The sequence below is a fragment of the Daldinia loculata genome, assembly GCF_022478755.1.
Source record: "Daldinia loculata strain CBS 113971 unplaced genomic scaffold F4817scaffold_9, whole genome shotgun sequence".
Lineage (NCBI taxonomy): Eukaryota > Fungi > Ascomycota > Sordariomycetes > Xylariales > Hypoxylaceae > Daldinia > Daldinia loculata.
Genome location: NW_026054863.1, coordinates 63,461 through 89,761, shown reverse-complemented (window position 1 = coordinate 89,761; position 26,301 = coordinate 63,461). Strand labels below are relative to the sequence as shown.

At 45.9% G+C, this 26,301-nt stretch overlaps 8 protein-coding genes across 8 annotated transcripts; 2 read left to right on the top strand and 6 right to left on the bottom strand.

The window, feature by feature from the left end:
• Window positions 1-139: 139 nt before the first annotated feature.
• F4817DRAFT_298203 (carbohydrate-binding module family 1) lies at window positions 140-2,337 on the bottom strand. Its single transcript, XM_049299760.1, has 4 exons — window positions 1,590-2,337; window positions 1,107-1,537; window positions 482-944; window positions 140-399 (listed from the first exon to the last, which is right to left on the bottom strand). Exons 1-4 carry the CDS (start codon window positions 1,750-1,752, stop codon window positions 197-199), a joined length of 1,260 nt encoding a protein of 419 aa, XP_049161633.1. The 5' UTR covers window positions 1,753-2,337; the 3' UTR covers window positions 140-196.
• Window positions 2,338-2,542: 205 nt separating this feature from the next.
• F4817DRAFT_298135 (putative choline transport protein) lies at window positions 2,543-4,819 on the bottom strand. The gene is made up of 5 exons (XM_049299759.1): window positions 4,464-4,819; window positions 4,290-4,372; window positions 3,783-4,200; window positions 2,949-3,647; window positions 2,543-2,896 (listed from the first exon to the last, which is right to left on the bottom strand). Exons 1-5 carry the CDS (start codon window positions 4,681-4,683, stop codon window positions 2,679-2,681), a joined length of 1,638 nt encoding a protein of 545 aa, XP_049161632.1. The 5' UTR covers window positions 4,684-4,819; the 3' UTR covers window positions 2,543-2,678.
• A 613-nt stretch (window positions 4,820-5,432) lies between these two features.
• On the top strand, window positions 5,433-7,165 carry F4817DRAFT_329065 (putative alcohol dehydrogenase). Its single transcript, XM_049302227.1, has 5 exons — window positions 5,433-5,622; window positions 5,690-5,701; window positions 5,766-6,033; window positions 6,100-6,119; window positions 6,169-7,165. The coding sequence occupies exons 3-5, from the start codon at window positions 5,910-5,912 to the stop codon at window positions 7,084-7,086; spliced, it is 1,062 nt and encodes a 353-aa protein (XP_049161631.1). The 5' UTR covers window positions 5,433-5,622; window positions 5,690-5,701; window positions 5,766-5,909; the 3' UTR covers window positions 7,087-7,165.
• Window positions 7,166-7,995, bottom strand: F4817DRAFT_329062 (uncharacterized protein). The gene is made up of 2 exons (XM_049302226.1): window positions 7,486-7,995; window positions 7,166-7,389 (listed from the first exon to the last, which is right to left on the bottom strand). The coding sequence occupies exons 1-2, from the start codon at window positions 7,874-7,876 to the stop codon at window positions 7,226-7,228; spliced, it is 555 nt and encodes a 184-aa protein (XP_049161630.1). The 5' UTR covers window positions 7,877-7,995; the 3' UTR covers window positions 7,166-7,225.
• A 1,497-nt stretch (window positions 7,996-9,492) lies between these two features.
• Window positions 9,493-12,586, bottom strand: F4817DRAFT_329061 (ABC transporter transmembrane region 2-domain-containing protein). The gene is made up of 3 exons (XM_049302225.1): window positions 11,689-12,586; window positions 10,123-11,632; window positions 9,493-10,073 (listed from the first exon to the last, which is right to left on the bottom strand). Exons 1-3 carry the CDS (start codon window positions 12,316-12,318, stop codon window positions 9,763-9,765), a joined length of 2,451 nt encoding a protein of 816 aa, XP_049161629.1. The 5' UTR covers window positions 12,319-12,586; the 3' UTR covers window positions 9,493-9,762.
• Window positions 12,587-15,370: 2,784 nt separating this feature from the next.
• Window positions 15,371-16,999, top strand: F4817DRAFT_356982 (NIF-domain-containing protein; the record flags this gene model as incomplete). The annotated part of the gene is made up of 3 exons (XM_049305865.1): window positions 15,371-16,432; window positions 16,485-16,634; window positions 16,688-16,999. The coding sequence occupies 3 exons, from the start codon at window positions 15,371-15,373 to the stop codon at window positions 16,997-16,999; spliced, it is 1,524 nt and encodes a 507-aa protein (XP_049161628.1).
• Window positions 17,000-19,476: 2,477 nt separating this feature from the next.
• On the bottom strand, window positions 19,477-20,793 carry F4817DRAFT_298046 (DnaJ-domain-containing protein). Its single transcript, XM_049299758.1, has 2 exons — window positions 20,422-20,793; window positions 19,477-20,362 (listed from the first exon to the last, which is right to left on the bottom strand). The coding sequence occupies exons 1-2, from the start codon at window positions 20,578-20,580 to the stop codon at window positions 19,502-19,504; spliced, it is 1,020 nt and encodes a 339-aa protein (XP_049161627.1). The 5' UTR covers window positions 20,581-20,793; the 3' UTR covers window positions 19,477-19,501.
• Window positions 20,794-21,590: 797 nt separating this feature from the next.
• Window positions 21,591-22,815, bottom strand: F4817DRAFT_369300 (uncharacterized protein; the record flags this gene model as incomplete). Its single annotated transcript, XM_049307339.1, has 2 exons — window positions 21,591-22,010; window positions 22,079-22,815. 2 exons carry the CDS (start codon window positions 22,813-22,815, stop codon window positions 21,716-21,718), a joined length of 1,032 nt encoding a protein of 343 aa, XP_049161626.1. The 3' UTR covers window positions 21,591-21,715.
• Between the last annotated feature and the right edge of the window lie 3,486 nt (window positions 22,816-26,301).

The following is a 26,301-nucleotide window of genomic DNA, read 5'->3' as shown; positions in this document are numbered from 1 at the left end:
GCCTATGTCTCTTAATGTTGCTCTCTCTCTCTCTCTTAGACAGTATACATATCTACGCTATTCTCGAGTCCGTAATACTACAATATCTGAGGCATTATTCATACACAGAAACATAACGGTTCTTTATATAGTATCGATCCGTATTGATATTGCTTTGTCTCTGGCTAATTAACCAATACTAATGATAATATCCCATCTATTTAATAGCAGCGACGTGGTTCGTAACGAGGCAAGTCCACTCCGACGAACCTGTGTAAATAGTGTATCCATCATTGTGCGTCTGTCCCGTGCTCAGCGTAGTCCCCAGCTGCCAGAACAAGTCTGCCGCAAGACCCTTGGTCGAGAGCGAGGTCTTCTGCCACTTGCCCTCGACGCCGCAGTGGTCGGTTGTGGATCCATCTGTCTCGAAAGTCAGTGTCCGATACATACCTATAGATCAAAAATCAAGGACGGACTAGGTTAGGTAGGTAGGTATACTCACACTCCTCAAACAAGCAAGGCTTCCCCGCGGCCGCACAAGCCGCGCCATGGGCCTCGATCCACGCGTTCCCCCACTCGTTCTGCGTGCCCCAGGTACTCGGGTACAAATGGAACGTGCCAAAGTCCAGCGTGTCGATCTGAAGGTTCGCAGCGAAGTCGAGGCCCTCGCCGAACTGGTAGGGGTAGCTGCCGTCGCCGCCGCCGAGGCCGAAGCCCTCGTCGCCCAGCGTCACCATGTGGTTGGGGTCGAGGCTCTTGACGTAGGCCGAGGTCGACTTGGCCCAGGTGGTTAGGACGCTGGTCGCGCAGCCGTTGCAGCGCGGCTCGTTGGCGAGTTCCCAGGCGAATACCGTGGGGGAGTTGGCGTATCGCGATACGACTGCTTTGATGTACGCGCGGTATTGGTTCTGCGCGGCGGTGTTGGTGTACCAGGTTTTTTGGGAGCCGCCGAAGGCGGTTACGTACTAGGGCGCGAGGTCAGTTGTCTTTTTATATATATATCATCAAACAAGGACCTAATAGGTATTCGATCTCGCTACTACTAGATCTACCTAAGGGGTCGTTTTCAAGGGGAAAAGGGAAACGTGGGATTTATATGTTAAAAAACAGCAACAACAACAACTTACAGCCGCCATCCCACCATAGTCGCCCCAGTTGTTAACGAAGTTAATAATCAACTTGATACCGCGCTTCTCGGCAGCCGAGACCACGTAGTCGAGGCGCTGCAGGCCGTTGGCTCCCGTGTTGATAGTCGAGCCTCTTGCCGACAGGTATTGGAAGTAGACCGTGCCGGACCCTGGCTGAGACGTGACATCGTTGAAGCCCCAGACGCGCAGGATTTTGTGGCCCGCCGACTTGAGCTGGTCGAACGTCTTGTCGACATCGGCGTTATTGGTTAGGAAGCTGACCCAGTAGCTGTTTGTGCCTGCGTAGTACTTAGTTTCGCCGTCGATGTTGAAGAGCAGACCGTCCGTCTTTGCGAAGCCCGTTGCTGCGGGAGAAATAGCTTTAGTAGGACTGGCAGTTACTTTTGATGCGCTGTTCGCTGGGTCGGTTCCTGAATGTGTGTTAGTTCTCTGTGTAGTATGCCCACTTCTCTCTATTCTTACCAGGAACGCATTGTGAATACCATTGATTCGAGATCTGACAAGTAGAGCCCGAAGGACAAGCTGTCTGCCCCGTAAAGCCTTGGCCGCCACATTGTCCCCAGAGTTGCCCCTCAGCCGAGACAGCGCCGGCGAGCGAAAGAAGTCCGGCTACGAGATACTTCATGTTGAGTGAGTTGACCTGGAAGTTGAATACGAAGTAGCAAGTAGTGCGAACAATTTCTAATAAAGAGGCAACTCGAGCTACGTATATGTATATTTAAAGCAACTACGAAATACTTATGCGTAGTCCGCCCAGCCAATGTCCAGACATCACCGGTGAAGCCCTCATTGGCAAGCTATCGATCAAGGCGGATCGACGTGCTCCATCCATACATATGGAGAAAGGCTATTTAAATTGTATGGATGGCACCTCCAATCATCTCGACGGCCTAGAACTAGGTCCATCTCTGCGGATGCAATGCAACGAACGGTCGAGGCACCACGAGCATCACCCCATGAATTCCCCACACGGCAAAGTCAGGTACGGAATTATAAAAGGCCAGATGTACATCAGGGTCCTATGCGACCAATGTATCTGCTGATTGGAATTTGAAGATTTGGAAATGAGTACCTGCTTTTGTTTATGATGGCCGAGTTAATCTCTGGGGTGATATCCTAGGATCCTTGTCATAATCGGCCTGAAAAGGATCTAGTCTTTCTAAGACTAGAATAACAATGGCTTGAATCGCGGAGCAAGACTTAAGAGGCTCGCTGGGGCTTCCCCAATCGGGGTGAGATGAAGTCGGCGCAACGCTCTCCGAGACTCCTGATTCGAACATAAATCGCAACCTAAGCCCGCAAGCCAGTTCTATTTGTAGCTGTAAGGGTTTAAACGCAATTGGTAGTTTCTTGAATAATTATAGCTGTCTCCGAGAGCTGATACATCGCTCAAGTGTACTCCCATATTCGGAATTCTTTAGTGTAAAACTCAATGCTCATGGTATTAGTGAGTAAGTGGTTCGAGTCAGGAATAACCGAGTCAATCCCAACTGTCGATCTTTTGTCTTATTTTAATACTCTCAAAGTTCCCTATTGTGAACTCTAGGTTGTTTAATTGCCCCCGTTATTTATCGACGTATTGGACTTCTCGACTACTCCCACATTGTTCGTGGGGACCAAATCATCATGAATATATAACTTCATCACCTTGGGCCCCGGATAATGCCGAGTTCCATGCACAATCCACCATATCGACGAAAGCGTGAGAGTCCCAACAAGAATCACGCTATTGTAGTTCATAGCCTCGACGGTTGTGGGTATCTCATACGCTACGAAAAGAGGTTAGCAAGTCAACTCACACGAAGGACGGGGGTAGCTCACGGAAGCAAAATAATATGACAAACATTGCTATAAGCAAAACAGCTACCATATTCACTGCATATCCGAATTTCCCCATGTGAAAAGGCCCTGCGGGGAAATATTTTCGTCCGGTAATCATGTTGGCAGTAAACGGAATTGCGTATGACACCGTCGTTAAAACGATGAAAGAGCCCGTTAGAGCCAAGAAGGCGCTCGAGCTTCCCAAGGGGATTGCACCAAGACCAGTAGCGACAACAGACACGAATAGGGTTGCGTATATAGGACAACTAAGCTCTTCGTTAACGCTACCGAAAATGCCAGAGAACGGCACGGCATTGTCTCGAGCCAGTGCCCAGTACGTGCGTGAGTTCGTTAGCACCGTCCCAACACAACAGCACATGCTGGTGAGGAACAGGATGAATAAGAGGCCGAAGGTCGCCCCTGAGCTACCTGTCGCTTGCTGGTATATGACAGCAAGGGGATAGGTATTGATGCCACCTTGTAGCGCTGAGAGGTCTGTAATGGCGTAGCTAAGCGCAATAGCGAAAACAAACGCGTACAGGAAGCCTAAACCTATCTGAAGCGCCATGGCTTTTGGAAGGTCTCTCCTTGGGTGTGGAAGTTCTTCTGCTATATGGGTAATGGCATCAGGCGTGCCGATGGTAAACGCGCCGTTCAACACTCCTAGAAGGAATGCAACGCCACCTTGCCAGCCCGTCACTATCATATCGAAGTCAGTAACATAATAACATTATAGAGAATATGTTGGGAAGAAGCCGAATTTACGGACTATATCTATGAGCTCGAAGATGTTATGTGCTCAAGGAGTAAGGTTATGTTTTGAATGATACTCACAGTTGTTTTCCTCGAACGAACCCCATACAAAATGGTTAGAGGCGTGAGAACCTGGCCTCATAGCCGAAATCACAATGATCGTCACGATACCTCCGACCATGACGAGGAACATTCCGAAATTCTGGGTATATGGGATGAGTCTATTCGCAAAAATAACGAATAAGGTTGAAGTCCATAGGACACCAATGAACGTGACGTAGACATGCCAGGAATCTGGAACGTAAGTGTCCCGATGGTAAACCGCGTACATCTGAACAAGAATATTGGAGGTGATTTGAACTAGGGCTGCCAAGTCAAACATCCAGCCATAAAAGTTGATCCAACCTGTGAAGAACCCGACGGTTCGACCCCAGTTTGGCCCGGCTGCGATGGTCGCCCAATGATATACACCGCCAGCGGTGGGAACTGACGAGGCAAGCTTAAAGAGAAGTTAGCATCCAAATTAATTTCCCATAACTTTCTCAGGTCTGTTGGGTCTCTATAAGAGGAAATTGGAGGACAACATACCTCGGCCAGACTCATACCTATAAAGGAATACCAAAATAAAGCAACAACAAGGCCAAAAATCAGACCTGGAGGCCCCCCACTTACTGTTGATAACCAAGCTCACGTTAGTTCGACATCGAGAAAAAAAGAAAAAAAGGAAATCATGTATCCAGTTATGAGTAGGGCTTTACTTACGAATTGAAACTGATATCGAAGATCCTAAAGCTGCCCAGGCGTTATCAACGGTAAGGGCAAAACCGACGATTCCGAGAAGACCATATTGACGCTTTAGCTGATCTTTATATCCTGCGGCATTGACTTGTATGCCATGGTCGACAGCGACAACTGTATCGTTGTCCAAGCCTCCCAGTTCGGGTTTCTTTTCCTCGTCGAGAGTAGGTGTATTCCCCGTCATGCTTGCTCTTATGACTCTGATACCCTAGATTCTTAAATGTGTCTAATGTATAGATCTCTTTAACTTTAATAATAACTTTAATAATAACAGAACCGACTGAAGAAATGAGTGGCAAGTCTTTGCTTTATAGAAAGTAACAAGCAACAAAGTATAGAGTATACGTTGGGGGGTTGCTCGGGATCAGATAAGCGACATCGAATCGACCATTGCGGGCATATGCAATTCTGTGCAGATGCAGTGGCACGCTCATTCTTGTAGGTCCGTCAGCCTAGATGCAACTGAATCTTGATCCCTGGCTGCTGAAATGTGATGAAGAGATAAGTAAGATAAGACAATCTCCGTTTGATACGATCTGCCCACTCGTCGCGCTGCATAGAGCTGGGGTGTATCACCCAATCAGATTAGAGGAGATTCATGGTCAACCCATATGATTCCGTTGCTACCCTCGGCCTCCGTGTAAGTGCTCGTTGGTACGTATGTAGAAACTCCCTTGTATCGTAGCATCTCTCTAGTTAGTAGTTGGAGATGGATGGTCATAACTGTCTACACGTATAAACATAATGGAGCATAGGTTGCTTTGATGTAACATGCGACAGGGTCTTCTCGGTATTGATCGGTTAGGCTAACTGTAACAAGAGAAGTGCTATCTTATCAGGAATTATAGTAAAATGTATTTATAACAGCCAAGCTAAGTCAGAGATAAATGAGAGTAGATGTGAGCGATTCTTTAAGAATGCGATGACGTTTGAAGTTGTCAAGATTTCGTTTGTCATTTCTCTTTTCAAATCTCTGTCAATTGATATAATTCGATTATCAAATACAGAATGCATTTAGTTATGCGTATTAGTACATTATGCAGTTGTCGGGATTTAATATGCAAGCCCCTTTTCATAACTTACCTTCATTACTCTATACGACTACTTCTAACTGGCTCAGGGAGTATGAAATCACCTTATTTATAACTTATTTATAAGTCAGTATGAATTTGACCATGATGTGCTTTTAGCTCCAATTGATGGTGCGATCCACGGAACTCCACGGACATGCTTATAAATTTGAATATTAACATCTCAATGCCCTAGGTTATGCTTATGTAATGTCATATAAACCCCCTTAACCTCTTCTTAGTATATATTGAACATCAATCTACCTATTATGTAGACGCCAAACATCAGTCTGGTGTGCAGGAATTACCTATTAATTACCGGGATATTTTACATCTTACAATGGCCCAGCCCGTCCCAAAGACCACGAAGCAGTGGAATGTCGTAGGCTACGATGGCCTTGAATCCCTGAAATATTCAGAGCAGCCAGTGCCTGAACTCGGCGATACCGAAGTCTTAGTTAGAAGTAAGTTTCTAGTTAGTAGACTCGGTCGATACTTTTATCTGCATCGTTACTAATTATTGGTCATAGTTCATGGTGCCTCTTTAAATGTCGGTTCGCATATTTACCTTCTACTCACAAAACTAACCTCAAATCTAGTTTCGAGACATCGTGGTCTCTCAGGGGAAATTCCCCTGGGGCACCAAGCCAAACGTCGTTCCTGGCTCCGATGGAGCGGGAATTGTCGTAGCTACTGGGAGGCACGTTAGTCGGTTCCGGCCAGGCGACAAGGTCATTACCGCTCTCAACCCTCGGCTGATCGCAGGATCGTTCACCGAAGAGTTGTCAAAAGTTGGTCTTGGTGCCTCAGTGGACGGCACCCTACGCACTGCCGGAGTTTTCGACGAGCAAGGCCTTGTCTCGATGCCCGAGGGCCTAACTTTCCCGGAGGCTGCGACGCTTAGCTGTGCGGGACTCACGGCTTGGAATGCGCTCTTCGGCCTATCTGGGAAACCAGTCGCTGCCGGCCAGTGGGTTTTGACGCAAGGCACTGGTGGGGTGAGCATCTTTGCCGTTCAGTTCGCTAAGCTTGTCGGCGCCAGGGTTATCGCGACGACGAGCTCACCCGAGAAAGCGAAACTTCTTGAGAAGTTGGGTGCTGACCATATCATAAATTATCGCGAGACCCCCGACTGGGCTTCCGCAGCCAGGGAGTTTACTGGAGGATTCGGGGTTGACTATGTTATTGATGTCGTGGGGCCGACTTCGCTGAAGCAGAGCGTCGCAGCTGTAAAACACGATGGCGTAGTCTGCGTCTTAGGAGGTGTCGGCGGTGGTGACGGGGCTGCGGAGATGCCCGTCTTGTTGGATTGCTGGATGAAACTGTTCACGGCTCGTGGTCTATGGCTCGGCACTCGGCTCCAGATGGAAGATATGTGCCGCGCTATCGAGGCCAATATAGACAAGTTGCGCCCTATCGTCGACCCTAAGATCTTTACGCTGGAACAGACGAAGGAGGCATATGAATATCTAGCCTCAGGGAAGCACCAGGGGAAGGTTTGCATCGAAATTGCGTAATTTTAAACAGGTACATATGGGGTATATTGACGACTCTCGCGATAGATACACATATATACACTGATATGTTGTTCTTTGAACCATCCTAGAAAGTGTTTCCTCAATCGAACGTTCCCAACCACTGGAGTATTACGATCGATCACTCTGGCAAGCAACTTTTTATTGACTCGCTGCAGACATGTATCCAGCGCCCGAGACCGAAATATCGTCGGTCCCGCTCGTCAGCCAAGGATTGTGCGCGTTTCTCTGCCCAAGCGCACTGGTCTCTCAAACTTCTTGCCTTAGCATCCGGGTCGAAATATTCTACTTCGAGTTAGTTGAAGAAATATGAAGAATAGGAAGCCCCTAGTAGATTGTATGCGGACTTCACTAGCAAGGAAACTAGGTAACTAGACGTACCTTGACAGCTCGGGCAGTAATACTTCCACCTAGTAGCCTTTTCAACCCAGCCTTCATGATCCACATACATAGGATAGAGTCCAGACTCCGTTTTAGGCCGATCGTCGGCACAAGAGCAGCATTGTCTAGAGTTGGCAGTCATATTACACCCGCTCTCCGACCAGTGGCTACAAGGTGGAAGGTCTTGATTATTCTTCGGTTTGGAACTTGTAGGTTTCTTATCATCCTGATAGCTCTTTTCGTCATGATCATCTCCGACAACTTCCTGGTACGATTGGAGATCATCTCTAGCTTTATTTGACTGGAATTTGCTTGATTTGTATGCCGGCGGCTCGTCGCTGGGGTCGTCCCGCCACGGCTTCTCCGATGAAGTTAGAAGACGCCCTGTCATGATGTGATCCTACGGTTAAAGCCTTTTGACGACAATGCAAACGCCGGTAGAATTAATTATCGGAACTTAGGAGATATTTAGAAGAAGGGAAAGAAGGTTCGATTATAAGTTTATTGCCGTGGCGTGAATCAGGTGTTTTGAGGCTGTGTTCGACATTACGATATGGTATTGCGGCGAAGTAATTATAGAAACCCCACTATATGCGTCGATCATGATACAGATGGAGTTATACGATCAGATAAAGGACGTTTCATAGAAACAATACATACAACATCACGATACTTTCATGCTCTAATGAGAAATCTACATCATGCCGGGTTTTCGACCGATTCGCTCCCGCTTCTACGGTGGTTCGGATTTGAAATGGGACTACACATTCCTACGTTCAACATTGTCTAGAGCTTAATCTTGAATACCCTTTGCTTTAACTAAAACTTGAGTAATTAAACTACGTTATGTAGGTAGATATATATTTGGAAGTAATTCGATAAGCTATTCGAACTTTGGTACTCGTAGCCTTTCCCGTGTGATCAACAGAGACCGTAAGGGCGGAAAAGGGGTAAAAGGGGCTGATCATTAAAATATTGTCTGGTACACTTCTGTCAACTATAAATACTAGATTCAAGTAGGATGTACGAAGGAAAACAAACCGGTATCTTAAAAATTAATTCGCGTTGACTGGTAATGTACCTAGGCTATTTTGTATTTACGTCTTCGCATAAATTTCCCCTCCAAAAAATACAGGAGGCCAAGCAGAAAAAGAGAAACTCGAAGGACAGAAAAAATAAATGAAAAGGATGTACGTAAGAATCAGAAATAAAAGAAAAAAGAAAAGCAAAAAAAGCTCGGTCTGGGTGTTGAACCCAGGACCTACGAAAAACTACTTTGTAAGCATCGTACTGTCAAGTCACGGGCATACCGGTCCAGCATATGACACCACGGTGCAGTTTTCTCTAGCCTCCAGTCACCCAGGGTTACTTCCTTTTTGCGGGGTCGGCTGAAAGTTGCTCTGCTTTTTGGCCTTATATCCTTCAGTGCGGCGGCCTAGGCGACCAAGGCAGCCGGCAGGCCAGTCCGGCGACTGGCAGAATAAACAGGTAGCCATTTAATTTGGGTGCTAGGAAGGCGCAACTATCTCGCTACAGTTGTCAAAAACAGCTTAGGCAGTGGACGCAGCGAGATCTAAAGACTACAGCGACTGGTACCTATCTGTAACACAGCTGGCTAAGTGCCGTAACCGATAAATAGATTAATACAAAGAGAATATTTTGCGTTGATATAGATTTACAGATAACCTCTACCTAATCCATGATCCCCTTTTAGCTTAAATTTTGCTTGGATTTAAGATATGTATGCCTCAAAATAAGTTCACAGACAGGAATAAACAAGGCTAGACGTGAACCAAGATATATGAGTAGCTAGCGTGCTTAATAGCACATACAATACATCTTATCTACATCGTGCATATCGTGAGTCTATAGGAAACTAAAGTTTATCGGAAATATCCTGGGAGACTTCATGGGCTAGTCATAAGGGGCTTTTGACTCTTAGGTCCTACCTCGTCGAGTTGTAATACAAGAGCTTCACTAGTAGCAATAAACCTTTTATGCCTTGGGATCTGGCACAATAATATAGAGAATAATATAGAGGAAGCCTTTCATATGACCGAACGAACCGTTATCTTTTCTTCTATTCTAACTCCCTCAAGGTCAACGCTAGCCAGCATCTTGACGTCCCCGCTTAGGTATATGGCCTGCGTTACCCAGAACTTCAATCCAACACACAGCAGAGATGACATCGCTCAGTACGTTAGGTAAATTTGCTAGTTACAATAATTCATAACTACATAGCATCGCTCAGTAATGTCGTGACTCTCGCAGATCACATCACTGGGCCTCACCCTTCTCTGGTTCGGGCTCAATAGTATTTTCCACATACGGGGGCGGATCCAAGGAGGCATCGCCATCGACCCATACTTGTGCGAGCTCTTTTTCGATCTCCTCGTGCCGTTGCTTCCACTGCTCAACTTGAGACAGCCTTTCGCGAAGTTCTTGTAGTTCCCGTTCTACCTGCATCTTCTCCCTCTCTGTTCCAATCCGCTCAAACTCCCATTTGTCGCCGGTCTCACCCATCCCAAGCATGAGGTTAAAGGTGTGGTATTTCTTCAAAGAAGCACGTGTCGAGATGGTAATCAAAGCTGCGATTTGTTAGTTATGGGTAGAAGAGGTATTTATCACGTGACTTACTAATGCCCCTTTCCTTGCATGTTTCGTATAGTAGACCCTCGACGTCGCTTGAGACAGCACTCGTGCCCTCGTCGATTACAGCATATCGGGGTTCGTGGTATAGTAACCGGGCAATGCCAACTCTTTGCTTCTCGCCGCCACTCAGAACATCCTTCCATTCCTTCCGAGTATCCCAGCCGCCCTCTCGGTCAGGTAAGTAGCCAAGCTTGGCAGCATCCAACACTCGCTTTAGTTCATCCTCGGATTTACGCTTGAGGCGCATGTCTAGTTCACCATCTGGATAGATGACTTGATCACGCAAGGTGCCCACGCTTAAGTACGGCCTCTGAGGCAAGAACATAATTCCATCCTGACCAATCGACTTGGGCTGACTCACTAAACCACGGTAGACTGGCCAAAGTCCAGCAAGGACCCTAGCAATAGCACTCTTGCCAACACCATTCGGACCGGATATTAATAAGTGCTCTCCTCGGTGGATTATCATGGATAGTGACTCTAATAATTCCTCGCCACCTTGAGGCCATAGCCCAGGCGCAACGATAGGTACATGCTCAAATCGTACGCCGTCAAAGCCCTTCTGGACGGTACCCTGGACGTCGGAAAGCGAGTATAGTTCGTTGCCGCTTGGTCGCGGGACGTATGCGTCGGCATGCACGCGGTGTAGCGTCGAAATTAGGGTATAAACGCGACTAGTGTAACCAGCCAGTTCGGAAAGGTCCTTAATTGAGTACATCATGCGCCCACCCGCGTCCGCGAGCGAGAGCATAAGTCGCTTGTTCGTGATGAAGTCCTTCATACGATTGCGCTCTCGGCCACCCCTTTCGGCGCTGTCAACCATCTCCATTGCGCCTCCTAAGCCGCCCCAAGCTGGGAGGAAGACCGGTAAAGATGACAAGAGATAACCGTAAGCACTCCAGCTGTATTTCAAGATAAAATCTTCGAGGATATTATAACGGATCTTAAGTAGGTAGATTCCTTCCATCCAACTCTTGAGGGATTTGAATTCCTTGTTTAAGAAAGACTTTTCCATTTCAGCACCACCATAGAAAGCGACTTCTTCGGCATTTGCGATCAAACGGGCATGAAGGCTTCTAAAGTCTCCTTCTTTGCGTCCTTCAACTGCTTTGAGCTTTCCAAAAGGAGGCGACACCTTTCGCAAAATACTTGCTGTCAGGAAGTAGTTGCTCATAAGACCGGTTAACGCGAGTGGACCTAGTGAGCGATATAATTGATAATTGAAAACACAGAGATCGATGAATGGCTTCCCAAGTGAGGAATATAAATTGGCAGCTGAAGCGCAGAACAGGGTTAGATCTTGTGTAATGAATTGGTCGGCTCCTTGTCCGACGCCGCCGTCCAAGTTGGATATCTTGTAGTAGTTGAGATTGTCATTAAGATATAAGTCGTGGATATATCTTGTTAATCGAGTTCGGAATGCGATAGATACTTTAGACTCGAGGAATTTGATCATGGAATTGGTGTAGGAGGCAAAACCACCAAGTCCGCACCACTTAGTTTAGTCAGTGACACATTCACAACCGAGTTTGATATAGAATCGTAGCATACCTTTGCTATACCCCAGAGGAATAACCTTCCATTACCTGCGACCAGGTCGCGAACAATCTCACCATCTAGGCGCGCAACTACTAACGAAAGATAGGTGCGAAGCATCAGAAACGCGCCATGGCTGACCAATAACCCGGCCTCTTTGCTAGTCCATCGCGGTATCATAATACTCATCAGGCTGAGAAACTGATGTAGGAAAGCAAGATTCAGGCCTGGTTTGGTTTGAGCTGAAGGAACGGTTCCATCGCCAAGTCCCGAAACCTTGGGCGGGTTTAGGAAGAGCCTACGATGCGCTTCGAAGGTCAAAGGTTTCGTCCGATTAATAACCACTTTGGACGTTCCGTCCTTATACGGAACGTATATCGTTCGCGAGCCATCTTTATTGAATAACCATGAATTCGTGCGCAAGAGCTTCCGTCCTTGCTCTTTCTCCTGCCTTCTCCGGTTCCACCATCTCCGACCACCTTCAGCGCTGAGTATTATCGACGCGGCGAGTAGGAGGGCTGCAAAGAGCTTGGAACGCCGGGAGGTCTTTCGTAGGCGATCTCGGATTAGTTTGCTATACTTGTCGAGAAAGGCTACGAGTATGTCGTCGGATGCCGAATGGCGAAGAGTGGATTGCACCGCCATTGTGACATGACATCAATAAGGACTGGCCTGTAATTAGTTTATTCCGAGTGCCATTTACAGCGATGGGATCTAAGGGACTTCTAGACAGAGCGAGGATAATGAAGTAATGATAAAATTGCTTGAATTTCTGGTATGGAAGTAAATGCTACGGACATGTCTCTGAGAGGTAGTTGAGATAGAGGAGAAGAACTGGGATAGCTTGTAACTCCGTCATTGGTGACGATTGAAAGCGACCGAAGCTGAGGCATGTGATGATCCGAGGTTGATCCTCTGAAGTCGGAAACCGTCAATGATATCTTTACGGTTATTGGTTGAAAGGTTAAGCTATCACGTGGCCGAAGCCCCAGGTATGAGCCACCTTCCCCCACGATTTACCTGCAGCTTGTGGGCCTGCACGAGGCTGTGGCTTGTTTTGCAGGTTAGAAGTCCGGGGAAAGAAATTGGGGCTTTTTTTTTTTTTTTTTTTTTTTCACTCGCTTTACGATTTTTAGATCGGAGCTTGGTATTAAAAGCGGTTGTACCAAAAATATCATCTGGACTGGACTTACATAATTGATCCAATAAGATATCAAAATATTTATGATTCGACTCCGGGAAAGGTGATAGGTGGATATTATACGACAGTAATATACTATGTACCCAACTGGCTGGATCGTTTAAGATAAAAATAACCGGACAGTCTTACGCTGTAACTGTTCGTTTGCCTGGTACGATATCTTAATGGTATCATAAATATCCTTTGCATTATATGATTTATACGGATTTGTACTTGTGTTACTGAAATGTTCATGCTCAACGTTATTCGTGTAAATGATCGAATGCCGGTTGGCTGTAGCTTGTGTCTTGAAAAGGTAAGTGAACAAATAGTCTGGCTCCATTTCTCAACCGTCACTTCTCAACGGGCGCCAACGGAACCAATCAAAAACGGGCTTCGGAGAGTTGCATGGCTCGTTCTCCACGACACTCTTAATTTTGGTCCAAATGTTCATGTAGCTACCCTAGCTTCCTGTCCTCCTTGCCGCCTTACGCATAGTAGGTACGACTGCAGTAGTAACGGAAACCCTTTCGTTATACGCCGCATGGATGTGACGGGCGATAAAAAAGTCATGCAAACAGATGGTCTAACAGGTAGCTGCTACTTTTTTCAATGTTGAAACGGTTCATCTGTCTGACATCTCGAAAAGGTCGAGGATAGGTAGAGATGGACTCCTGATCAATAAAATATAGATACATAGCTCCTAACTTAGTAGGTCAATCATTGATGTGGCACCGAACCTGTAAGTTAGATGCTGGGCAAATATGATAACTCGTCAGCCATTTACATTGCACTACTGTCCTTACAAAGGCGCAAGGACGACAACGGATATACTGATGCACACTTAATAAAGCCACCAAAAAAGTTTTACACCCAATAGTCTTGAAATGCAATTGCGGATGATTATTAGTCCATATACAATAGTAGCTGTCCGTGAAATTACACACCACTGAATGAGCAACCACCTAATTCTTTTTATTCTCTGGTGGATTCTTTAGTACAATAATAATAATAATAACAACGTAGTAGGTAGGTAGATAGGGGGGGAAGCTAGGGAAGCTGGGAAGGTGGATGGGAACATAGGCAGGTACTTCGTAGGTATTGATGATTGATGCAGTACCAAAGCGGGATGGATTCTGTTTCGGAGGTATGGAGAACTCTCATATCTTTCCTAACAGATTTTAATATAAACATGTTCCCTCTCAAGTCCCTACCCTAATTACATGTAGGTAGGTATGTTTCGGTGACAGTGGGTGATAATCAAACGGAGTACTTAGATAGGTACCTTCATTAGTTACATTGTAATCCGTACATGTAGATGTAATAAGCAATCCTACTGGACACCAACCAACCAGACTAGCCCAGCCGCCAGTGGGCTACATAGTACATGCTACCTACCTGTTTAATGTAGCAATCAACTGGGCAGATGCCTCTAAACTACCCCTGTCACACCCTTTTCTTAGTGACTTCAAGTGATTTTAAGTGATTTAAGCAGGCAAGGCAGGCACGCTAGCGGCTTTCCCCCCCCTGTTCAAATTGCTCCGTGCCCTCCCCTGCCCCCCCCAAATGTGGTTCAGTTTCTTTGCGGAAATCATTTCGCTTGCGATTCCAGACTTCTTCAGCCTCCGCGCAACAATCCCGCAGAGCAGTGGAAGAGATAGTCTTCATTTCTTTTTTACAGCCAGCTCTCTGTTTGTACGTATGTACCTTAAGCCTTAAGCTTACCATAACTACCCTCTATTACCTTACCTTAGGTATCATTTCCAGCGTTGTACTTGTTCAATCCATTTCATTCTCCCTTTCACTTAGGTTCTTCGACGGGACATCTTTGGGCTTTTTGTGCCATTACTTTATTTTTTTCTTCTTACAGCTAGGATTTGGAGTTATTTGTTCAGATACCCGCCCGACCCCCCAAAGGTACCTCGAGGCTCGTCATCTGTCTACATCCGGGTTCAATCTGTTTCCTCCTTCGCAAGTCCCAAGCGACTGACCCACTTCATCTCCCCGAATTATCTCAAATCTCAGCAGGGTTTCTTGTCACGACGCGCCGTTCTTCTCGACATCTCCATCGCATCGCCTCTTATTTCCCTCGCTCGTCTCGTGGTTTTTTAGAATCTCCATCTACATTCCCGATTCAGCCGCATCAGCCAGCCTCTCCTCTGGTCGCGGTCGCCGACACGGCCATAATAACTACTCGGCCGTTCAAGGCCACCAATTGCTGCATCAGGGGTTTAGGCAGCTATTTAAGGTGAACGGCCGTTGAGTATCGAGGTAAGAAACAATTGATAAGCTTTTCCACGCCTTGATTGGGACTGTTTCTGTCCGAGTCCCTTTACTTCCTAGAAGCGCCGTTCGTTTTCAATTGATCGACGCGATCTTATGCGCCAGTTAATCTGCCTTACTTAAAGCAGAATAAGCCTCCAGTTTTTGGCATGTGTCTGTGGCTAATCTTACCTTTACAGTGCGATAGCTTGCCGTCTCCTATAGCTAGCAAGCATCAACTTTTAATTGGGAAAAATGTCCAGAGGTGCTGACGAGAAAGCACTGGCGGAGCACGAAAACTCGAGGGAAAAGGAATCAGTTACGGCCGAGGACGGATTAGCTTCAAGAAAAGGACGTGGCCTCCTAAACGTACCGTCGAGATCTTCATCGCAAAAGATACAGTCATCGTCAGCAACAACGGGTCTCAGCGGGACGACTGCTGACGATCCGCGAGATAGTATTGGTGGCAATTCTAAGGAATCAAAACACAGTATGCTTGGCCGGCGTCGGAACGGTAGTGCGTCCAGCAATCACTCTGGGGCTGCCACGAATCCCACGACTACACCAAGTACATTGCTGCCAAACTCCCCGGCTGGGGCTCCGCAACGGCGGAAAAAGGGCGGGTTACTGGCTCTTCTTGGATGCTGTGTTGTTCCTAATCACGCCAGCACCCTCGAAGGTGGTGAAGATCCACTCCCTTCTCACAAACTCGACAAGCTCCCTCAAAGACCACTGACATCTAGCCGACGAACTACAACACCTTCGGAGCAGACGGGTGGTAGCAAGACTCAAGTTTACGAGAAGGAGAAGGAGTCGTCGCCTCAAGCAAGCACCGCTGCTCAAGACGCATCCAAATCCGCAAAGCGGGTCTCGGGGTCAACGACTCAGGACCAGTCCACGGTCGGCGAACGCGAGAGCGAGTCGAAACAGACTACCCTGGTCGGTGTACCGGGTCCCAGCATCACGGTTAACCCTCCTGTTGTAGAAGATCATGAAGCGGAGGCGGATGCTGTCGAAGGGCCATCCACCAGGGACGTTGACGGCGATGTTGAGATGGCAGATACGGAACTAGCTGTAGCTGAACTAGCTAAACAACCTGGTACGGACGACGAGTCTGAATGTGCGAAGTCGGTTCCGCCGCCACCTCCCGGACCGGTCCCCGTTGCCAATCCCGTCCTCATTGCGCCAGAGGAGAAATCCGTGGATCTGGAGCAAGGTCAACAAAAATATCTTCTACCACCTATTGAACCCCGTTTCAAGGGCAAAAAGTGTCTAGTATTGGACCTAGACGAGACTTTGGTGCATAGCTCTTTTAAGGTATGTCATAGAAATGTTCATCTAAACGTGGTCAACAAACTAACTGTTGCAGATACTACACCAAGCTGATTTCACGATACCAGTTGAAATTGAGGGCAATTATCATAACGTGTATGTCATCAAACGACCAGGTGTAGATCAGTTCATGAAGCGTGTGGGCGAGCTATACGAAGTCGTAGTGTTCACAGCCTCTGTCTCTAAGGTACGTTATATATACTACTACTACCGTCTCATTTTTCTAATCTGGTTAAACAGTACGGCGACCCATTGCTAGATCAGCTCGACATCCACAAGGTTGTCCACCACCGACTGTTCCGAGAGAGCTGTTATAACCACCAAGGCAACTACGTCAAGGATCTTTCCCAGGTCGGCAGGGACCTCAAGGATACTATTATCATTGACAACTCGCCTACCTCGTACATCTTCCATCCTCAACACGCTGTGCCTATCAGCAGTTGGTTCTCGGATGCTCACGACAATGAATTATTAGACTTGATACCCGTCCTCGAGGACCTGGCCGGATCTAACGTTCAAGACGTCAGCCTAGTTCTCGATGTCACTCTTTAAGCTTCAGTTAATTTCTATTCTATGAGAACGGCAAACGAACCGAACACTACCTAGGGTAGCCATCATAGCGGCGGGCGTTTGGTGACAATAACTTCGAATTTTTTGGTGTATATGTACAGTTTAATCTTATATACCGAGTTAGGCTGCGTGAGCTCGCGCCGCCCCTCTCTTCTGCCTCCTTTCCTCAATCCTTCGGTGGACGGACCCAAAGTTGATCAGCTACATAAATGCAAACTTATTCTATAAGAGGAGCTTGCCATTTCGAGATACAGCGAGAACACAAATGGGCTGGACGAGATCCCGGGTTAGCACATAGGTGTTATAAAATATTGGTACATGAAAAGAGGAGGGTCTTCAGACGCTACGCCTTTGCTCGGGTAGAGTTGAGTGACGCCGTTACCGCCGTCATAAAGCGATACAAATTATTTGTTCTTTTTCTTTTGTTAATATTCTTTTTACTGTTACCGATGGTGCCTTATGTGCTTCACGCACGCGAGGAGAGGGGAAGGGGAGAGCTGAGTCTGCTAGCAGATATAGTAGGAGGCTGAAGCAAAAAGAGGAGGAAGTAGAAAGCAAAGCGGGTAGCTGGACATTCGGTCATGAGTAGCATTATTACGGGTCTGATCACATCTTGCATTTTTTTTCCGGTGGCAGCCAGAGGTAGAGCTTGCATGTAGGCTCCTTCGCGTCAGTTCAACGGGACCCTGAAAGGGGTGATGGGATGACGGGGATTTGTCCGCTTCCGATCAACACCCGGCCGAGGCAGATTCTCAAATTGATATATAAACCCCTGAAATAAAAGACCAGTCTTGATTGTGCGCAGAATTCGTATCTTACTATCCTCTCTAAATCTTGATGGACTACCAGAGCTTGTATTGTGTTTTTTGTAAATATATCCATTATATGTATTGGCAACCTGAGCTCATGCTTCAAAGTGAATAGAGATCACGTGCGAATCAGTCAAATTACCCCTAGGACCCTGAGGCTCGTCCAAACCCTTCAAACATACCCCCTCTTACACGCATACTAAGAGGTACCTACATAACTATATCCTGTCAAACTCACAGCACCCGAGGGGCTGGAACCATACAACAACCCAACCAACCGGCCGCAGGAAGAAGAAAAAAAAGCATCCCGTTTCCCCCCCTTTTTTTTCTCCGCCCTTACTTCCAGCACCCGAAGCATACCTAACCTAGGTAAATTCTCCCTTACGTTCCCGGGTGCGTAAACCGACGAGTTAACGAGCGGTGGCTGCCGACGCTGTACTACTGCCCCTGTGAGACATCCGGGGCGCTTACAGCGCCCGTCATGTGTGCTGTCTCTAGCCGTGCGTTAGGTACCGTACCTTACCTACCTACCTACCTACCTACTCATACGAGCGAGTTGGCGTGATGGGCTGATATACAGGTGGCGCGTCTCGGATATATAAGGTACCTATATATATATATATATATATCTTATCTGTGCGCGCCGGCTCCCGAGGCGGGAAGCCGGTGCGAAGCGGAGGTTAGGGAATTGTGACTTGGTTTTGTTTGGTCGGGTTTTGCGATATAGAGTACCTAAGGTACCTAGGTTTGAGGGACGGGTTGGGTATTTTTCGATGTTGGGTTCTTGGGTGCCTAACCTATATTGATGGATGCGTTTCTTGAGTTCCGCCGGTTTTGCTGATGATAATGTTCCCGGGGCTACCTCAGGTAAGTCATAGGTATGACGGAGGTATCTAATTTGACCAAGCCGCTCATTGCTCCCAAGTCTTAAAGAAATCACCCCTTCACTCCGACTCTCATTACATATTTATGCCTCTATTTCGGGTCCGAATTGCTAATTAAGTTTATTACTTCCCTCAACCTAACTTTTATATGTAAGTGACGGTTTAATCCAAAATACTGTGAAATCTTTTCGCAGATAATTCGTCAACTCCTACACTAATCTCACAGGCCTTGATGACGAGGGTATGGAAAGCTTGGTTTTATTACGTCTACACCATTTACATTGTTGAGCAGCAAAGTCCCACAAGATCTTCATAGCTACCATGATGAGAATAGGTATCGCCTTACTTTACAACCACGTAGCCGATATGAACTCCCATAACAAAAATGAATTTCACTAACAATCAGACTAACTCTTCATAGCACATAATTGATCAGGCACGTAGACACATGTAAAAGGAGAAAGCCCCGCCGAACATACTGTTAAAAAACATCGATTACTACAAACATCCTTGGGTATCTCGCCAATCTGTACTGAAAACTCCTCCGGGGTGTAGTTATTCCTCTGATGTGGAACCCATAAAACACCAGATCCTGTCAGTTTCCGTTAAACCCCGTAACTTAGCTCGTAATGAATCCTAAATCATAACATCGCAGTCTCAGTTCCCTCACTATTAAATGATGCTTGCTTTGCATCGCTCTCATCTCCTTTACTGAGGTGTGTCGATTGCCCTGGCGGTTAGGGCCATTGGGACACTTGGGAGCAACATCATCTGCTTCGTTGCAGTAAAAGTCACGAGCTTGGGTTCCGTCCTTTCTTCCCATATCCATTCTTTTTGTGGCCTTTGCCACCCTTGGATTTAGCGTTGGGTCCCTCGTTGTGGCGCCCGCCCTTCGCTTGAGTTGATGATTCGGCCTCGGGCCTGAATTCTGCCTCTGGCTCTGGCTCGGGCTTAACCGTTGACTTGGGATCAACTTCAGGCTTAGAGCTGTCCTGCATCGAGGCTAAGGAGCGCTTCTTGGCGAAGTCAGACACGCACTGCTGACAGATGTGCAACAAACAGTAGGGACATTCGAAAGCTATAATGCCTCGTTTCACATGACAAGCGCCGCATTTGAACTTCTTAGACTGCTGGATCTTGCTGCAGAATCCAGAGTGGAGACAAGCTTCTACCTTCTCGTCCTTGGTGACGGCGTTGAGCTTTTTCCAGCGCATCTCTTGGTCGGACTTTTCCGTGACTCGTTCGTCCTCTTTTTGCTTAGCTTTCATCTCTTCTTGAGATTTCTTGTCGTCTTCTCGAGCTTTTTTGCGTGCTGCCTCGGCCATTCTTTGCTTACGAGTCTCCTCGCTGACCCTTTCACGTTCCTCTCGCCTTTCCCGCTGAAACTGGCTAAAGACATTATCTCTGTCGAAAGATCCTGGATAATTTGGTTGCCGAGCCCCATCTCCGAAAAAGTAGTAACGGAAGATGTGAAGGAACACATCGTCGTATATCCAATCATCATCATCATCATCAACATCAGTCCAGTCCGAAGGATTCGATCGCGCCTGAGATTCGGGCCGAGGGGGTGTAGTGGCGTTCCGAGAGGCTATGTGATGATTATAACGAGAACGACTAATAGGGTCATGAAGAATCTCGTAAGCAAGTTGGATCTGTTAGATATTAGCTCAGTTTCAGTGCTATGCCTTGAATGATAGGAACTAGAACGTACTTTTTGGAAGGTTGCCGTAGCAGCTTCAGCGTTATTGGGGTTCTTATCTGGATGGTGAATAAGGGCTAAGCGGCGGTAGGCGGCAGTGATCTCCTGCTCTGTTGCAGTGCTTGCTACCTCGAGGGTGGCATAGCAGTCGAAAGTAGGAAAGGGAGGCATCTTGGATAAATAACCAAGAATCAAAACCTAATGATGGGGTGAAGATGTCCCTTATTACAGTACCAAAGTAGAATTGACAATGTAAATACTTAATATGGTGAATAAGGGAGTAAAGGGGGTATAGTGGTGTCGGCGTTAAGAAGATATCCTGATCCTAGTGATGGAAGTGATGGAAGTGATAAACGGAGAGGGAACTCAAGAAATACAGACCAGGCAAATGTCTTAGGTGTGTGATGTTGTAATAGTAGAGAACGGTCCTAAGTAGTTGGATGCCCGGGTAGCAACTACATAGGTATATAAATGGATATCCGTTGCTGGGCATACCATGTAGAATGATCAAAGGGTAATACTAAGAGAGTTTCTAGGACAACATACATAAAACGGAAGTCAGTGCAATGATTTAGTCACGCACATTTGTTTCACGACATGTTTTTAGTAGAGAGAAAAAAAGAAGGTTGCATTAGTCAAGTCCAGAGTTCTATCATAGCGTTTGGTAGTTGCCTTGTCAGTTATCAGCTTAGCATAGCATGGGCGGCTGCCTGCCTAACCTTAGGTTAAAGTAACCACTGTGTACAGACTCCAATTGTACAGACTCTGTACAGACTTAAAGTACATGTAGGAACCTACATCGCGTTTGCATTCATGCCGCCCAATTTAGGTACATATATTGAACGCGACACCACGTGATTCATACATGAGGTTACGTACATATGTACCTACCTACATACATTGAGGTCAATACAAATGGAATCTTACAAGACAATAAGGCAGGCACGTCCCTGCCTTCAGTATACCTGTCATGAGGTGAACAATGAATCCATCACTTTTTACAAATAATGGTAAAATAAATCAAAAATAAAAGAGAAAAGAGGAATAGTGTGAAGTCAACGTAATATATTAGGTAGTTTTGTACCTATCTTATAAAGTGGTCTATCTACCTCCTTTCACCACCTCTTTAAAACAGCTTTTAGTAAAGTCTGTATTCCCCTTAATCGGGTACCCTTTAAAAGAAAAAATCAAAGAATCAGGGTCAATCTTTGCTAGAACAAACCCAGTCGCGAAAAGCCACCCATCTAAACAGGGCCCATGTATCTATCCACCCACGTCTAATGTCTAACCGTCTCTTATCGGTACCCTACCAGATTCCATATGCATCATCATCCCTCTTGTCTAATCGTTTGACTTCAGCGTCCGTAAGGGGCCTACAGCCACCACAAGCACAGCGGAACCCCCATAGTGCATATAGGCTGCTCGGCGACATCGATCCGTACGAGATGGTCAGCTCGGTGCTAGCGGGCACATCCTTCGCCATTCGGAGCTCTATAATATTGTTCTGAGCGATACGGTACTTGACAGAACTGACCTGGCCACAGGCGTGATTAAATCGTGCGGCAATAAAGTAGATGAAGGATGATTCCTTAACCGCAAAGCTATCAGTTCTGATTAGCACATTGGTCTTCGATGGGTAGTTGTATAATATAATATAGATAAAACATACGCGTTAGTCAGGAAGATTGCCTGCCGCTTGTCATGATCAGGGGATCTTTTGTGCCCATGCATTCGATAGAACGCAGCTTGAAGCTCCGGCGCTAGTAACTCTATATCCTGGTATAAAGTGACAGGGCTTGCCGTAAGTATTGGACGTTCTGCGAGAATCAACTGGCCTTTCCTCAGATCCGTCTTTGCAAAAGCCCCGTTCCCTCCAAGTCGCGACTTCTTGACCTCGAAGTACTGGTTTCCATACTCCTCAGGATTTACCAGGTACTCGTAAGGGATCCTTCCATACCCGAGAGATTTGGCTGCTGCTTCGTGGGCGTCGACCAGGCGATGCGGGACGGTGCTTGGTTCTTTAGCCTCGTCACCTAGATTATTTTTTGCTTCATCGCCCGTGTCGTGACTCAGAACCTCCCTACTCTTGTCGGTATTCTGGTAATCATAGGAGGATGAAGTATACCATTCGGTATTGGCCGGAATGGGAGGCTGGATTGAGTGGCCGACATCTAGCTTAGCTTTCCCACCAACCTCTCCTATAGACTCGTCTTCGTTGTTGGAATTGCACAAGGGTTTATTCTTTTCGACCCATTCGACAATCCAGCTGATATGTCGCCTTAGCTGCCGTAAAAGCTCTTTGCTGTCGCTGAGATCTATGTTGGTCAAAGTCTCCGGAATCGAACTCCCTTCGGTCATGGAGACCGGGGTCTGACTTTTGTCGCCGACAGATACCGGTACAGACATTGTAGGTAGTGCTACTGAAGGTTTAGTTAGATAGCGGTATCGACGGTGTAGAGAGATTGATGATGTAAAGTGGTGTTGATGATGTAGGTAAGGTATTGATGATGTAAGATGTCGGTCTTGTAGTAAGGAAGGGCCGAGGAGTTTGTAATAAATATCTTTCTAGGAAGTCGGGCCGGTCCATTATGTCTTAGGAATGAACGTACATATAAAGTATGAAAGAACGATTGGTAATTAGAGTTAGACTGGGGGTGGATTGTTAGGCAGGGGCGATTTATGGATCCAGTTGTGTCAAAGCTGTTAAAGTAATAACGATATTAGTAAGACGTGAGGAAGGGACGAGTAAGAAGATATTAAAATAAGGGTAGAAGATGCAGCTTTACCAAGCCATCCCCCCTGCGTGTAGAGTGCAATGCAGACCAGATAGCACCGTTAGTATGTACACGGCAGGTCGGGATATGGCGAGGACAGAAAACAGGAAGAATAGAAAAAAGAAAGTATTGTGATGGTATGTTGATAGATCATGGAACCAGAACGTTTTTTTTTTCTTCAAGGTTGGTGTGGATAAAAGGGGGTGGGGGAGGGGGGGACGATTCGTAGTATAGAAAGACTGAAGGAAGGAAATCCACGACCGGAATACGTACGAAGACAGATGACTGGAGCAGAACCGAAAGCAGAGCGGTTCACTCTAAGTACCTATAAGGTATTGTTCCTCAAAAACAGTGTTTGTATTGGCGTTGAAAATGCTCAATACAAAATTTATCAGACTTCTGGTAACTGCGAATTTCTTTTGCTCCATTAGGAAGCCCGAGAGCTGGTGATGATAACAGGTTCATGTTATGGACATCACCCTTCGCATGTCTTATTGGTGGGGTATTCTTGTTGATGGGGTGCAAAGAAGTAGAAGGAAAATGAGGTGCGAAATAATGATCTCTGATGACTATCAACAACGCAGACCTGTTGTTGGTGCCTGATAAGGAGTTTAGAGAATGTCTGACAATAAGTTGAGATGGAATGTTTTGAATGGTTGATTGTGAGTTGCACTGTTCTTAAGTGGACTGTGCAAGGTCTGGGTTGGTGTAGGTACCTGATGAAGTATAGTCGGAGCCTAGGATGATAAATAAAGGATTTGATGGCCAATGGTGATGGTGGATAAAAACTAGGGTTAATATTTGTAGTGGACTAAAGAGTACCTACCTAAATTGTCCCCGGGACGTGACTGTCTAGAGTCGGCATCCGGAAGTCAAGCTATCTCTGTCCCGAGCGTTACCGTAGGTTATAAGCTGTGCTGACGTCCCGATTTTCCGGTGATCATGGCCGAGAATCACGACTTTAGTTGTAGTTGTAGTTGCTGAAGTAGGTTGAAAACTGTAAAATATCTAAAGGCAATCAAGGGGTATGAGATGCTGAAATATAATTAGGTGCCTACCTAGGTAACCTAAGCTATCGGAGTTCTGGTAGCTCCGGTCAGTTTTCACTATATCATAGGTAAGGTGTTAAAAAGTTAAACCGAGGTCTGTAAATTTTCACAATGTTAAAATCTTCCAGCCTTTCATTATCTGGTAGAAACTGGTACTTAACTTGTAGCTTGAAAGTGACGTAAAAGGATCGCGAACGGTGTTTAACCCCACGTAATCTGGAAGCAGTCTTTCAATGTGATCATTTGCGAAGGGAAAAAAAGAAGAGAAAGAGAAAGCTGAGCATATAGACTAAATGTTAGCCTTAGATGACAACACAAGATAGAGGAAAAAATGTAAGTTTAGGCATCTACATAATATAATGCCTGGAGTTGACTCTGACTCTGTTCGTAAATATCCGAAGAGTCCTGTTACACCATAATGTGTCATATAGTGGAACGATGACAACAGTAGCAAACAATAGCAAAAGCATTATACTTCAAATAACACGAAAAGCATATCTACCTACGGGGTTTAACTCTTTTACAGACTGAATACTTAATATATCTGGAATATATTGGACAGAATTTAGTGTAGAAATGAGCGTTCTTGCTTCTAGATCGCCGTGACGTCAGGAGGTCAAGGTGTTAATCCGAAATAGATATAATACGTATTGTGATGTGTTGTGATAACTGGTGAAAATCCCCAAAGGCCACGACTAGACAGAAGCCGAAAATGTTATAACTTATTGCTTCGAATACACCTTTTTTGTATATAATGTGTAATATTTTAAAGTCCTTAGGTACTGTGATTATCTTGTCTTGCTTTTCTATAGTGGTACAAATTTGACATGGTTACACTTGATGTAGCTATTTTTACCGCAGTTGGTTTTTGAGGTTAAATTATATAAATATTGATTAAGCTATGCGGAACCAGGAGTAAACGAGTGGTTTTTGCTCAGAAGAGTTCAAAGGAGTTGACTATGGCATAGCCTAAAGTATAATAGCTTTTTATATTTTACGTGCCTGATTCTAGGGAAACATGTTGGAAAGCAATCTATGACCGAGAAATCAGAATGTAATGATACAACATGTTCTTTCGGAGTTCTCGTCTGATCTCCGTATCTGCTTTATGATCTCTTGGTAGTTAAACCTACCTCTTGCATCTATTGTTAAAGCAAAGTACCTGCTTGTTGGAGCTTGGTCAGGTAAAATATTGCAGATGTCACATGTGAGCGAGGCGGATAACTGGCATCTTTCACGGAGAGGACGGGACGGGACGTTACAATGCAATGCTACCAGTGCAAGTTTAACATGTAAGCAGATCAGCGGCGCAGAATAGTTGCGAATTCTTCTAGTAGCATAGGAGAATATGGAAGGATCATAGGGTGGATAGAGTCTTAAGAGAGAAGGTATTATATGCAGCACGATTTCGAGTACCTATACTGTTTGAGATTTCGCTCATTACTGTGCACGATAATTACTATTATTTTCTTAACCTAGAACGTATAAGCTACCTTGCTTGAATGATTCTAATAAGAGCTGAGGAATGTAATCCCGATCAGATGGACCCGCGTTACAACTACCACACCTTTGGTAGTTTCAGACTCTAATTATAGAAAACATAGGGTCTTCGATATACTGAGCACGTCGCTAATAAAATAGAAAAAAATACTAAAATAGTCGGCATAGTCGGTATACGGAGATAGGAGTTAGGTAAAGCATTTAGTCCTTGTCCAAGATTAGGCAGAGGTTCTTCTGTTTGGGCAAGTGAACGGCAACCGTGTGACGTCTGATCCTTATAGAAATAGAATTTCCAATGCCGGCAGTTAAATGTATTGCGGGTACATATCGTATCGTAATATGTGCAAGGGTCTACTTCACACGTTACTAGAATGGGACTGATTCACATGTGAAGTGCAATACTGGGATAAGGTTCTTACCAATACCATGGCGAATGATACTCCGTTTTCCTAACCCGGTCTAGGAGCACACTGTTTTTTTTTTTCCGCCTTGAGGTTCCTTAGAATGGGATCTCGAAATACGTAACGCTCTTTGTGTTAAGTAATATCGTAGCCTCTAACTACCTAGAC